Source organism: Hemiscyllium ocellatum, chromosome 13 (genome assembly GCF_020745735.1).
Source record: "Hemiscyllium ocellatum isolate sHemOce1 chromosome 13, sHemOce1.pat.X.cur, whole genome shotgun sequence".
Taxonomy (NCBI): domain Eukaryota; kingdom Metazoa; phylum Chordata; class Chondrichthyes; order Orectolobiformes; family Hemiscylliidae; genus Hemiscyllium; species Hemiscyllium ocellatum.
Window position 1 is genome coordinate 37,133,675 of NC_083413.1, and position 15,487 is coordinate 37,149,161.

The 15,487-nt window shown below is 40.0% G+C and overlaps 1 protein-coding gene across 1 annotated transcript in view; it reads right to left on the bottom strand.

The window, feature by feature from the left end:
- LOC132821863 (chloride channel protein 2-like) overlaps positions 1–15,487 on the bottom strand; it is a 605,050-nt gene that overhangs the window by 117,774 nt on the left and 471,789 nt on the right. Inside the window, exons 14-15 of the mRNA XM_060834763.1 lie at positions 1,436–1,546; positions 1,095–1,308 (exon numbers count right to left, since the gene is read on the bottom strand). Of these exons, the coding sequence (XP_060690746.1) occupies positions 1,095–1,308; positions 1,436–1,546 (325 nt within the window). The remainder of the gene's footprint in view (positions 1–1,094; positions 1,309–1,435; positions 1,547–15,487) is intronic.

A 15,487-nucleotide genomic window follows, 5' to 3' on the forward strand; every position in this document is an offset into this window, starting at 1 on the left:
AACTTTATTTATTCATTATTTTTGCATTGTCATCATTGTACAGAAAGGGACAGAGCAGAGAGCTTGAATTTGGTGATAATGACTGACTTCCAGTTCACTTCTAGTTCTATCCTGCTTGCATCCTGATCTAGGTGCCTCACTGAGCATGGAGATCTCCCCCACAAATTGGTTGCTTGCACTGCCAAGTAGTGGCTCATTGATCATCCAAGACTCCACACCCTGGGAGTGGAGGTAGGAGCAAGCAGATCATATACTTCCTATTTTTGCCCTCCCCTTACCAGAAGCCATAAAGTCCAGCCCAGAGGTAAAAGGAGATTCAATATCATTTAATGCAATAGGAACAGGAGTAGGCTATCTAACCCCTCAAGCCTGCTCTGCCATTCAATAATATCACGGCTGATCTTTTTTGTACAATCAGTTCCACTTTCCTGCCTGATCACATAGCTTTTAATTCCTTTGCCATTTAGAAATCTATCTTTCCCTTAAAAACATTCAACAGGAAAGCCTCAACAGCTTCACTGGGCAGGGAATACCACAGATTCACAAACCTTTGGGAGAAGAAGTTCCTCTTCAGCTCATTCCTAAATCCACTCCCCTTTGTTTTGAGGCTATAGCACCAAGTCCTCGTCGTCCTCAATATTTTATCAAAAGGGAAGTTTCAGCAAAATGTTACTCAGCAATGCTCAGTTTGTGTTCTGTCAAGATCATTTGACTCCAGGACTCGCTGCAGCTACTATCTGAATGTAATTTCAATACTCCATTACAAAAGTATGTTTAGATTTTGACCAAGAGAAAATGATAAATTCACAAAACTTCAACATTTCACACTAGCCTGATGTTTAACAAGTTTTATCATGAATGTAAAGCTGATATCCTTTTGGAAAGCCACCAAAATTCATTGCTTCCACAAAATTCATCCTCAGAATTTTAGCCTTGATGCTTCTTGGTCAATATTCAAACAACAAAATTAAGATCTAGGGTGCTAAAGTTTAACGTAATCCATGTCTGTTTGCCATGAAAACACAACTCTGAAGCTTTAACTGTCTGGGTGTATCCAATCCCTTTAAATAGTAGTAATTGGAAAGATTACTCACTCAAGATGTCCCCAACCGAGCTCAGGAAGATACGGAAGTTTCTTGATGCGAATAATGCTGTCATAGACAGAGGGCTGCAGACTTTGGGAAACAGCATTGGCCAGAATGACTGCTATCATCACTGGAAGGATGTGGGAGATCTGGCCTGTGAGCTCAAAAACAATCACGGAGGTGGAAATCGTGTGGGTCACTGCACCTGCCAGCGCTGCAGCCCCTGCAGAGAGAAACGAGGAATTAAGCAGCTGGCAGAAATGTCCCAACTCACTTTGGCATAAACTGTGCTTTGTCTATTTTTCTGCGGCAGCCAAAAATAATTATGGCAGACATAAAAAAAACCTCACCTACAACAGCGTATCCACCTGGCACAATACGATAAATACTACCATCTGCGTGGATACCATCAGGAAACCAAGCAGCCATGCTCTCTCCAACAAGGCGACCAAATGCAGCCCCTGAAAGGGAAGCCAATACAAAAAAAAATGATGTGAGACAAACCGTCACTGTTCACTGACAGAAACATGTGCATAGTTGTTCAAATCAAACATCACAGAAACAGTTGCCTGATCATTGCAATCACTCCTTGAATATTTTTACTGTGTTGTTACACATGCAACCATAATAAGACTTCCCACTGTGGTTAATCAGAATTCTGATCTAAATCAGGCCTGTTGGACCTTGCTGCTACCGATAAATTCTTACGCTCTTCACAGGAATCTAGCAACATTTTGTTGACAAAATGTTTCACATCCAACCTTCTATATTGGAAAATGTTAAACTATTTTAGAAAAGCTACCTAGACCACTGGCAGTGTGATCGATCACTTGTTAAATGGTAATGAAGAATCAAGAGACCAGTGAAGTTTTTTTTTAAGAAGCTGATTCAGTTGAGTGTATTTGGAAACCTTTCTTGTGAACGCACCAATGTTCAACTAGAACAAACTTTTCCTGGGTTCCTCAACTTCCTGCTGTGTGCATGTACCTGGAAACCCCCTCAGAATGCATTCTTCACATGGGTGGTCCAAATCCAAGCTGAAATCAGTTCAATTTTCCAATGTTTCTTCCCTTGTTTATGAGCTATTAACTAAACTTGTGCTTTCTCACTCAATTAGTTTATGCTTTTGTGTCAATAATTAGTTTTGCTTCAGTAATTTTTAAAATTAAAAATGGCGTTGATTAATTTTATGCTATCTTGGTGCCAAGTCCACAATGAACACTTTCATGCTGTCATTTTTAATTAAAGGCAATTGCTGACTATGTTCCGTAGAGTTAAAATGATCAGAGTGCAACCACAAACAGTAAGAACGAGAAAACAGTCAAAGACAATAAGAAATCATGAGGTCAACAGTTTGTGAAAAAAGGTGTAAAATCATCCTCAAATCAACATAGATGTGGGGTTATAGGGTTAACATTGAGAAAGCAATCATGGACACACCTGAGATAGGTCAGATGAACCATGAAAGCAATGGCATGAGAAACAATGAAGTCACTAAGTCTAACACTAGTTCTGAGTACTTAGCAATATTCATCACATCATATTTCCACTGGAAACTGGATCAAATGCATTTGTTATGGACTAGATCAGACCACTCAAAACATTCTTAAGCAGGCAACCTAGACCATAACTTTGCATATCTTTCGTTAAATGTACAGGGAAAATTACCCAGAGTAAGTTAGCTAGGGTGACGACCAGGTTTTAAAACAGACAAAATATTATTCACAAAATTACACAACGAAACACAAAGAACAGAATAAAGAACCCCTACAGAACTCAGTCTGTCCAAACTAGACTTAATTATGCTGTTTCGAATACACAAAACAGTACTAATAAATGAACCCTCTCAAAAAACAGTAAAATGGAACAAATGCTTACAGGTCAAAGTTAGAAAGGCAGAAGGAGAGAGAGTCTAGTATCCTGTTTCCACACAGCTGAACTCCTAACTAGTTCTGGACTGAACTGTTTAGCTAGAGAGCTGACCACTTCTCTTTCATTATACAGGTTACTTTTAAAACATGACCACTTCGGCCTGAAGACTCATCTGTTTACAGATTTAAAAAAAGGCCTCTCAAAATCCTTCATCATCTCTGTACCAAACTCATCAGCTTGGAGCCGGGAGAGTTTTATGTCATCTCTGAAAAAAATCAAGGACACAGTATCCTTGAGAAAAGGAACAGCTTTTAGAAAAAAAGGGACCAGCTTTGTGACACATTATAGAAAAATGCTCAATCAAATCTGAAGTCAAGTATTAAATTATGGACTAGCTTCTTAGAGTACTGTCCAAAATTGATTGAATGTAAAAGGAAGAGTGCATGGGTACTTGTTTGAACATGCATGTCTGCATCTGTGCAAACTCTGTGTCCACATTCCCCGAATCTGAGAGTGAAATAGTATAAGAGCACATTCAGGAAGTCAGCTTCACAACTTGCACGTCACACTAGATATGATGTATCTAGAATTTGCAAAATGCAGTTGAAAATGAATTGTGATGTTTGGATGAGATGGTCAACACATCACTAACTATTCCCTTTTCCTAATATATAGACTTTTAAATGCTGTAAGCGGGATATCTTTTGACTTCTAAATTTCCACTCATTTGTCTCAGACCTTTGTGGCATAATAACATAAGAATTAGCACTGCTGCATAATGGCTTTAGCTGTTTACAAGTCTTCTAAACAAAATTCAAACAGATTTAAGACTCCAGAAGTAAGACTTTAAAGTATGTAGAGATAAGAAAACTGTATGAAATCTGAATGCCTGAAAGAAGGAAGCAGAGGATGAAAATTATTTTTTTCTTGAATTACAGTGCATTCTCAAAGAATGTGAATTGTCTTATAAGTGTTAAAACATAAACAGATTTGCAAATGTCTAATTTTCTAGTTTTTAATTTTTCTTCAGTATTGGAGGTAGTAAAAGTACAAACGGGCCTGATTCAAATTATCTGAACACAAGTAATATCACAGCAATCTTGAAATGAAACTTAGTATCACCAGTGTAGTGGTCTTAACTGTGAAAATCTAATTATCTGCAAGTTTTGCAATAAATACTTGACACAAACTATAAACAAGGAATATCTCCAAATGTAAATTAGGAAATATGGCTTACACAACAATTAATTTACTATGTAAAAGAACACAAACTAATGATTCAGATATGCTGTATTTAAGGTTGTATATTCGTTCGCTGAGCTGATGTGTTTTTCTGCAGGCATTTCATTGCCTCACTAGGTGACATCATCAGTGCATCACAGAGAGGTGGCGAAATGCCTGACAAATGAATCTGCATCCTCATCCATAACCTAAACTACAAATCTTTTCAAAAACTGGAAGCACTGTATTTAAATCTACAGAACCTAAACAAACAGTGAGAAAAATCATCCTGGGGTGTGGCCAGCATTTTATTACCCATTCCTGCTTGCTCTTGAGATGGTGGTGGTGAACTGCTTTTTTGAATTACTGCAGTCCATGTGCTGTAGGTAAACCCATAATACCGTTAAGGAGAGAATTCCAACATTTCGGCCCAGTGATGGTAAATGAACAGTGATATTTTCCCCAAGTTCAGTGGCTTGGAAGGGAACTTGCAAATAATAGCTTTCTCATGTCCTTCTAGATGGAACTGGTTGTGGACTTGGAAAGTGCTGTCCAATGATCTCTGGAGAATTTCTACAATGCATGTTACTGAGCAGTGTTTGTGGAGACACTAATTGGCACCATTTCCACAAACAATCAAGTGAGCTATTTTGACCTAGATGATGTCAAGCTTCTTGAGTGTTGTAGGAGCTGTATCCATTCAGGCATGTGGGATGTATTCCATCGCAGTCCTGCCTTAGACTATAAGACATAGGAGCAGAATTACACCATTTGGCTCACCAAATTTGCTCCACACTTGATGACTGATATGTTTCTCAACCCCATTGTCCTGTCTCCTTCCTATAACCCAAACCTTGATTCCCTTACTGTTCTTGTGCCTGAGATGGTGAATAGGCTATATGGAGTCAGGATGTGAGTACTGCAGTACTCCATAGACTCTGACCTGCTCTTGTAGTTATTTGTATTTATATGGTGTATCCAGTTTAGTTTCTGGTCAATGATACCAGGATATTGATTTTGGAGAAGTCAGTGGAGATATGCCATTGAATGTCAAAGGGTGGTGATTGGATTATTTCTCATTGGAGATAGTCGTTGCCTGACATTTCTGCAGCATGGATGTTATGTTAAGGGTGTGTGTAAATATTAGGGCATAATATACATAGAATGTGCTGTTAATTAGACATTTAGACTTGATAGAGTTGCTGAAGCTTCAGTTGAAAAGCACTGACAAAACCAGAGGGTATATGGGACCTTAGTGAACAATGGGACCATTGATCATCTCCGTGAGGAAGGAGATATATAGATTGAAAAATAACAGATATGAAAAGATATCTGAATTCTATGTCAAATTAAGAGATTAAAAAGACAAATAAAGGAAGAGAAAGAAATTTCAAATTAAAGGTAAAATAAAAAGTTAAAAATCCTAAATTTTGGCATGTTTAAAATCTCCAGTGATAATTACTACTGAAGAAATGAGACTTTTTTTTCACTTTCTGAGCCATAATGTACTACTGAGTAAGTACTATTGATAGCACTGTTAAAGACATCTGCAATCACTCTTCAGATGAATGAGAGTAGACTGATGGGTGGTAATTGGCTGGGTTGGATTTCCTGCTTTTTATGCACAGGACGTAACCAGGCAATTTTCCACATTATCAGATAGATGCCAATTTTGCAGTTTTAGTGGGCCAGATAGGCTCCAGCACTGGTTCTGGTGCGTGTCTTCAGAGCTATTACAGAATAAAGTTGAGGCCCACAGACTTTTCACCATCCATGTCTTCAGCTATTCACATGAAGTAAACTGTATTGCTAAAGAGTGGCATCTGTAGTGCTGGTGGCCTCAGGAAGAGACCAAAATGACCATCCACTCGACACATCTGGCTGAAAGTGAATCATATACTTCAGCGTTGTCCTTTGTGTCAGCCTGTGCCATCACTGAGGATGGGGTTATTTATGAAATCTCAATCCTGTTCATGGTTTAATTGCTCATCATTCAATGTTGCATTTAGCAGTATTAGGTATCTTAGCTCAGATCCTTTGGTTGTGGAATTACTGAGCAATGTTCATCACATCATATTTCCACTGTCTGAATTAAACTGGTCACATGCTGTAGCTTCACCAGGTTGATACCTGGTGTTTTCTTTAGGTGTGCTTGGTGCTGTTCCTGGTATGCCCTTACACTCTTCATTGGATCAGGATAATCCCCGGACTTGGTAAGACCATAAGAAATAGGAACAGGAGGAGCAAGCCATTTGGCCCCTCCAGCTTGCTCAACAATTCAATACCATCATTGTTGACCCGGCCATTCCTCACATCCACTTTCCTGCCCTTTCCCCATAACCCTCGATTGCCCTACTGATCAAGAATCTGCCTTAGCCTTAAATATACACAAGCATCTGCCCCCACAACTCTGTGACAAGGAGTTCCAAAGACACCCTACCCTCAGAAAAGAAATTCATCATCATCTCAGTCTTTAATTGGCACCCTTTTATTCTGAAACTTTGCTGTCTGGTCCTATACTCTCTTAAGAAAGGAAAACATACTCTAAACATTTACCCTGCCAAGCCCATTTAAGATTCCTATATGTTTCAGGGAGATAATTTTTCATTCTTCTAAACTCCACTCCCAGCCTGTTCAATCTTTGCACATAAGGAAATGTCTGCATATCAGGGATCATCCTTGTGAACCTTTTCTGAATGGCCTCCAATAGAATGATATTGTTCCTTAAATGTGGGGACCAAAACTGCTCACAGTCCTCCAGGTATAGTCTTATCCGCAACTTGTACAGTTGCAGTAAGACTTCCCTATATTTTTTCTTCAACTCCCTTGAACTAAGGGCCACTATTGCATTAGCCTTCCTGATTACTTAAACCATCTAGCTTTCTGTGATTCATGTACAAATACTCCCAAGTCCCTTTGTGTTGCAGCTTTCTGTAGTTTCTATTTAAATACAAAAATACTGTTCTTTTGTTCTCCCTTCTAAAATTAATGCTTTGCATTTTCCCACATTATACTCCATTTGCCAACTTTTGACCACTTTCTTAACCTATCGATATCTCTGTAAACTGTTTGTATCCCTCTTGCAACCTGACTTTCCCTGCACTTTTGTCATTTGCAAATTTGGCTACAGTACATATACTTCCTCTCTCGAAGTCAGTAATATATGCTGTAAACAGTTGTGACCACAGAAATGATCCTTGTAGAACCCTATTATTTTCAGTTGCCAACCTGAAAAAAATCCCCATATTCTAACTCATTGTTTCCTGCTCCTTAGCCAATTCTCTGTCCATACCAATATACTGCCTCCGATATCACAGGCTCTTATTTTATGACTTAACCTTTTTGAGAGGTACCTTGTCAATGCTGTCTGGAAATCTAAATATAACACATCCACTGGCTCCCATCTTTCCACTCTGGCTGAGACTTCCTCAATAAACTAAGTCATACATGATTTTCCTCTCACAAAACCATGATTGCTCTACTTAATTAGATTATGATTACCCAAATGTTCTGTTTTTACTTCCCTAATAATCAACTTAAGTATATTTCTGACAATAGATGTTAGATTAATCAGCATAAAAGGATCACCATGAAGTAGGAAAAGGGATGGGGATATAAGGCAGAAATTCAGGGGGCCAGAGTGGAAGCTTAGAGCTAGAACAAACAGTTGTTATCTATGGTTTATTACCTGTGCCACCTGCTAGCGAGGCAGGAACGGGGAGAGAGCAGTTGAACACGTGGCTACAGGGATGGTGCAGGAGGAAGGGATTCAGATACCTTGATAATTGGAGCTCATTCTGGGATAGGTGGGACCTCTACAAATGGTATGGTCTACATCTGAACCAGAGGGGTACCAATATCCTGGAGGGAAATTTGCTAATGTTCTTCAGGAGGGTTTAAGCTAATTCAGCAGGGGGATGGAAACCTGAATTGTAACTCTAGTGTACAGGAGGTTGACAGTAGTGAGGTCATGAACAAGGTCTCAAGGTCACAAGACTGTACCAGCAGGCAGGAAGGTGCTTTGAAGTGTGTCTACTTCAAAGCCAGAAGCATCCGGAATAAGGTGGGTGAACTTGTAGCATAGTTTGGTACCTGAGGTTTTGATTTTGTGGCCATTTCAAAGACATGGATAGAGAAGGGACAGGACTGGTTGTTGTAAGTTCTGGCGTTTAGATGTTTCAATAAGATCAGGGAAGGTGGTAAAAGAGGTGTGGCATTGTTAGTCAAGGACAGTATTATGGTGGCAGACAGGACGTTTGAGGACTCGTCTGCTGAGGTCGTATGGCCTGAGGTTAGAAACAGGAAAGGAGTCACCCTGAGTTTTCCATAGGCCTCCAAATATTTCCTGAGATGCAGAAGAAAGGATTGCAAAGATGATTCTGGATAGGAGGGAAAGTAACAGAGTAGTTGTTATGGGGTACTTCACCTTTCACAAATATTGACCAGAAATGCTATAGTTGGAGTTCTTTAGATGGGTCATGTTTTGTCTAATGTAGGCAAGAAGTTTTCCTGACACAGCATGTAGATAGGCCAACAAGAGGCAGGGCCATATTGGATTTGGTACTGGGTAATAAACCAGGTCAGGTGTCAGATTTGGAGGTAGGCGAACACTTTGGTGATAGTGGCCACAATTCGGTTATGTTTACTTTAGTGATGGAAAGGAATGGGTATATACCACAGGCCAGGAGTTATAGCTGGGGGAAAGGCAATTATGATGCGATTGTGCAAGATTTAGGATGCATAGGATGGTGAAGAAAACTGGGCACAATTGAAATATGGAGCTTGTTCAAGGAACAGTTACTGCATTTCCTTGATAAGTATGTACCTGTCAGGCAGAGAGGAAGTGGTCGAGTGAGGGAGTTGTGGTTTACGAAATAAACGTTGAATCTCTTGTCACAAGGAAGAAGGAGGCTTCTGTAAAGATGAGACGCGAAGATTCTGTTAGGGCACTTGAGAGTTACAGATTAGCCAGGAAAGACCAAAAGAGAGAGCTAAGAGGAGCCAGGAGGCGACATGAGAATTCTTTGGCAGGTAGGATCAAGGAAAACTCTAAAGCTTTCTAGTGGTATGTCAGGAATAAAAGAATGACTAAAGAAAGATTAGGGCCTGTCAAGGACAGTAGTGGGAAGTTATGCACGGAGTCTGAAGGGACAGGAGAGGTGCTAAGTGAATATTTTTTTATCAGTATTCACACGGGAGAAAAGACAATGTTGTCGAGAAGAATACTGAGATATCGGCTACTAGAATAGATGGGATTGAGGTTCACAAGGTGGTGTCAGCAATTCTGGAAAGTGTGAAAATAGATAAGCCCCCTTGGCTTGTTGGGAGTTATCCTAGGATTTTCTGGGAAGCCAAGGGAGATGATTGCAGAGCCTTTGGCTTTGTTCTTTATGTCATTGTCTACAGGAATAGTGCCAGAAGATTACAGGATAGCAAATTTTGTCCCCTTGTTCAAGAAGGTGAGTAGAGACAACCCTGATAATTATAGACCAGCGAGCCTTACTTCTGTTGTGAACAAAGTTTTGGAAAGGATTATAAGAGATAAGATTTATAATCATCTAGTAAGGAATAAGCTTATGAGGGATAGTCAACACGATTTTGTGAAGGGTAGGTTATTCCTCACAAACTTTTTTGAGTTCTTTGTGAAGGTACCAAACAGGTGGATGAGGGTAAAGCAGTTGATGTGGTGTATATGGATTTCAGTAAAACATTTGATAAGCTTCTCCACGGTAGGCTATTACAGAAATTACGGAGGCAAGGGATTGTGGATGATTTAGCTGTTTGGATCAGATATTGGCTAGCTGTAAGGAGACAGAGGGTGATGGTTGATGGGAAATTTTCATCCTGGCGTTCAGTTACAAGTGGTGTTCTGCACGGATATGTTTTGGGGCCACTGCTGTTTGTTATTTTTATAAATGACTTGGATGAGAGCATAGAAGGATGGGTTAGTAAATTTGCGGATGATACTAAGGTCAGCAGAGTTGCAGACAGTGCAGAAGGATGTCGCAGGTTACAGAGGGAAAAGCTGCAGAGCTGTGCTGAGAGATAGCACAAATGGAGTTTAATGCAGAAAAGTGTGAGGTGATTCACTTTAGAAGGAGTAACAGGAATAGAGTACTGGGCTAATGGTAAGATTCTTGGTAGTGTGGATGCGCAGAGAGATCTCGGTATCCATGTGCATTGATCCCTGAAAGTTGCCACCCAGGCTGATAGGGTTGTTAAGAAGGATTTCCTATTCCTTGGATGCTGCCTAACCTGCTGTGCTTTAACCAGCAACACATTTTCAACTGTGATCTCCAGCATCTGCAGACCTCATTTTTTACCCTTTGTTAAGAAGGCATACTGTGTTAGTTTTTATTGATGGTGGGATTGAGTTTCAGAATCATGAGGTCATGCTGCATCTGTACAAAACTCTGGTGTGGCTGCACTTGGAGTATTGTGTATAGTTCTGGTCACCGCATTATAGGAAGGATGTGGAAGATTTGGAAAGGGTGCAGTGGATATTTACCAGAGTGTTGTCTGTTATGGAGGGAAGGTCTTATGAGGAAAGGCCAAAGAACTTGAGGCTGTTTTTGTTAGAGAGATGACTTAATAGAGGCATACAAGATAACCAGGGGATTAGATAGGCTGGGCAGTGAGAGCCTTCTTCCTCAGATGGTGATGGCTAGCATGAGAGTACATAGTTTTAAATTAAGGGGTGATAGATACAGGACAGATGTCAGAGATAGATTCTTTACTCAGAGAGTAGTGAGGGGGTGGAATGCCCTGCCTGCAACAGTAGTATATTCGCCAACATTAAGGGCATTTAATTGGTCATTGGATAAACATATGGACGATAATGGAATAGTGTAGGTTAGATGGGCTTTAGATTACGCACACCTGTGCAGCCAACAGAGGGCCAAAGGGCCTGTACTGCACTGTAATTTTTTTTATCTATCTATCTAGAGCATGATATGGTAGGCAATGAGATGAAAGATTGTGGTTCAATACTATTATGATGCGAGTTATGGATGCCCACTTTAAGTTGTTAGATTTGGTCAAAATCAATGAATGCCACACAAAGAATGGAGGGCATCTTTAACGAGAAACTGGGGGTCATATGCACTGGTGTCACTGCTAACTGATTCCTGAAAGGCTCATGCCCGAAACGTCGATTCTCCTGCTCCTTGGATGCTGCCTGACCTGCTGCATTTTTCCAGCAACACATTTTCATCACTGCTAACTGATTCTGTCACAGACAAGGGATTCTATGAAAGGTAGATTGATGATGACGATGTCACTTAGCTTTCTCCCTCTTGTGGATTCTTTCAGTACCTGCTGCAGACCCAGACCAACAGCTTGTAGCACTTCAGCACTTGGCTAACTTGCTCAGGAGTGGCACTAGTGAGGTTTCTTCGTCCATGTTTGACCTGAACCAATGACTTGACAATAAACTTTCTATCATGGGCCTAATGGATAATTAATATCCAAATGCATCAATTTCATAAAAATCAGGGCAATCAATAGCAAAGTGCTGTTTTTGCAAAAGAAAATTGCTATGGCCAGCAAATTGTGATTTGCAACTCGTAGAAAAAAATCGCTGACCAATTTACACTTCAGCACGGGCTGTATCATTCTTATGCTCTTATTTTTGCAAATTTGAACCTTTTGAAATAATTACACCCATTATACCAAATTATTGTTGAGGCCTCAGAATAATTAAAATATTTTGACTTAACATTATTTTTAAAAGTATTTTCCTGAGCTCACACTCACCTGTTATCAAGATTTGAACTTCAAACGATGTCAGGTGAAAACAATCTATTTGAATATCTATGCAGGAAAATTTAAGGGAGCTCATGGTGCAACAGTTGTGGTATCGTCCCGAAAGATGTGTCACTAAAAATCCCCAGACAGCATCTTCCAAATGCACAGCCACATCCATCTAGAAGGACAAGAACAGCAGAGACAAGGGAGCACCACCACCTGCAAGTTCCCCTCTGCAAGACATTCACCATTCTGACTTGGAAATATAACCCTGTTCCTTCACTGTCGCTGGGTCAAAATCCTGGAATTCCCTCCCTTAGGACATTGTGGGTCTACCTAAATGAATTGCAGCAGTTCAAGAGGCAGCTCACCATCATCTTTTCACAGGCAGCTCAGGATGGGTTATAAATGCTGATCAGCCAGCAATACCCATGACCTATAAGCCCAGATTCAGGTTCCATCCACTCCAGAGGTGTGTATTTGCATTCTGAATAGGTTAATTAGAAGAAGAAAAAAATACAGAAAAATCTGAGGATTGTTGTGTCATAGTGGTAATGCCCAGTCTCTGAAACAAGAGGCCCAGGTTGAAGCTCCACATGCCCCAGAGCATCTCTGAACAAGTTGACACAGAAAATATTGAGGCAGAAAAATCTGTCTGTAGCCTGCAGTCACTGAGGAGCTGTCACTTGCTAATCTACCTGTTAATCCTAGCACTGAATTACAATTGAAATATGCCTTTACAGCAATGCTTTTAGAACGCAGCTCTAAAGAAGTGAACATAGGAGATATGAATACAGTAGAAAGCTTCCAAAATTCATCATAAATATGAAGGTTGGAGCAATCTGGATAACAGAAAAGCTAAAGGAATGATGGAGGAAAACATCATTATGGGGAATGAATTATTGATCTTTCAGGGGGATTAAATTTGATAAGTAAGAGTCATGTGGATCTAGTTAAGAAATGCCATAACTTGAAACATTAAATCCTCCTGATAGTATGACAGCATAGACGGATAAAGCTAATTCTATCAGTATTATTTATTTGGGTTTATAAAATAAAAAACAGCATATTTTTGGCTCATGAAGTCTAAAGTTGTGTAGAAAAGCTTAAACAAGGTGGAGGATGTAGTTGTAAATTGATATATGACATCTCTTTAAAGTAGTGTTCACTAGAGTTTCAGTAATCAACCTTCCCCCTCTTGCTTTATCCATCAACTGCAGAAGAGAATTCAAAGTAGAATCTCCAAAGTGTGTTGATAACTCAACATTTCATTGTGATTTCCAAATTATCAAATGTCAGGGATTATACAAAGTGAATTTATTGAGATTTAGCAACTGCCAAATGATCAGGAAAATTACACAAGGGCAGATGTTCTATGTTTACATCATTGATGTAGACTCTCAGCTGCAAAACACATACACAGCAACACTGAGGGTGCAATGCCCATGACTTCATGTCCCTTAAATTTAATGAGTGTAAAGTTATAAGGAGTACAACCATGAATCCCAAATATGGACACATAAGACTCACAGAGGGACAGATAAAGAAAAATATCACTGTAAATCATGTGAAGAGGAGCATATTGGGACAGGAATTTATGCACTCTGTGAACAGTGAGCCTGTGGAATTTGATGCAGAAAGCAGTTAAGGCCAAAACATTGCATGATTTCAAGAAGGAATTATATATATAGCACTCAACACTAAAGGGATCAAATGATATGGGAGATATTGAGTTGGATGATCAGCCATGATCGGATTGAATGGTACAGCAGACTCGAAGGGCCAAATGGCCTGTTCCCATGGTTCTTTGTTTCACTGCATGAAGCCATTTCTGCCAAAGATCTATGCCTTGATCCACAAAAATGACAGCAAGCCTCCAGTCGCCTGCCACTTCAACACCATGTTACGATGTCAACATTTCTATCTCAGGCCTGTTGCAGTGCTTCAGGCCTCATCCTCTGCTTGGGGCACCACAGCCTTTGGACTCAACATTGAGTTTAACAATTTCAGAACATTATCACCATCCTCTATGTTTGCTAGCTCCCTTCACACTCCTAGGTCATGTTTTAGTGAGTTACTTGTTAGCACCCAACGCCCCGTATTTCTCTCTCTCGGTTTATCATCAGTAATCTGTTTGCCTATTCCTTTTTGCTATCTCTCTATGCACTGTATCCATGTACTCTACTCATCAAACTGCTGCTGCCCACCCCCTAATCCCCAACCACTACCACCACCAACTCCACCCAGGCCAACCCTTCATCAGCACAAATACAACTTCTTCCCAGCTATTTTCAGTTCTCCCATAGGGGCACTGGATTGAAAATATTCACTTTTTTTCCCTCTCTACAGATGCTGCCAAACCCACTGAGTTTCTCCATCACTTTCTGCTTTTGTTACAGCATGTTAGGTGTTCCAGTCATCTGAGAATCAATCACAGTTTCAAGAAGTGATAATAAAAGATTGTCCCTTTGGTGTGATTCCTGGATTCCCAACAGAGGCTAATAGGATTACAAGTATTAGTAGCCCAGTTGCTCCAATAATTCTTAAAAGCTCGTCAGCATCCAGGACAAAGCAGACACTTGACTGGCAATATCTACTACCTGCAACATCCACTCCCTCCACCAGAGAGATAGCAGCAGCAGGTACTGAGCTCAAGAGGCACATTCACATCCTGCAAATGAATACATTTTTAAAAAAACCTTCAAACATCCTTTCAGATGTCTGATACAGAATTAGAACTTGGAAATGCACCCAAAATCAGGTTTGACTGCTGAACAAAAATTCTGGTCTTTGGTTTATGAGTGCACAGCATTTCATTTAATATATTTAGAGATTCACTAGGATCACTTCGTTAGCAATCAAGAAACAATTTGAAAAACAAATGTACATAAAGCATATATAAGCGATCAGAAAAGTGCTGTGGAATAGGGTGAAATTGAACACCTTGGCCACCTGCATTCCTTCCTCTCCAAGGACCTCCTGACTGGCCCCTGAAGAAATATGATATCTCTCTCTCTCTCTCTAGGACTGTCGTTAAGAGGAGCAAGCTACCTGTGCCAATTGGTGTCTGTGGACAATTTTGAGTAGTCAGTGGCATATACCTCACCTGAACCAGCATTACTATCCAGTAAATTAGCAAATAGCACCAAATTTGCCAGTTCTCTACCTGCATGGCAATGGGCACAAGCAGAGTGTGATTTACAACTCTCTGCACAACTGAACTGCAGCCTGTATTTGGGAGCTTTCAACTTGTGGAATACGTTTATCATCAATTTCGCTAAAGATAACAATGAGTTATTCATTAAAATGAATCATTTTCACAACCAACAAAAATTGGAGGGCATATGCTTTATCACAACCACAGGACACTCATGTTTAATTCACACCCCCTTGCTCTACATTTAAAAATTAATATTCAAACTTATAACATCTACACTGTGCACATACTGTGAAGCCCGAGGTGCAGAAGTGCTAAAGGTAATAAATTAGAAATGATTACTTGTGATATTTGATCTATAGGTCTAGGTTATAGAGACAATTTCAATGGATTAAGTAGTTATATG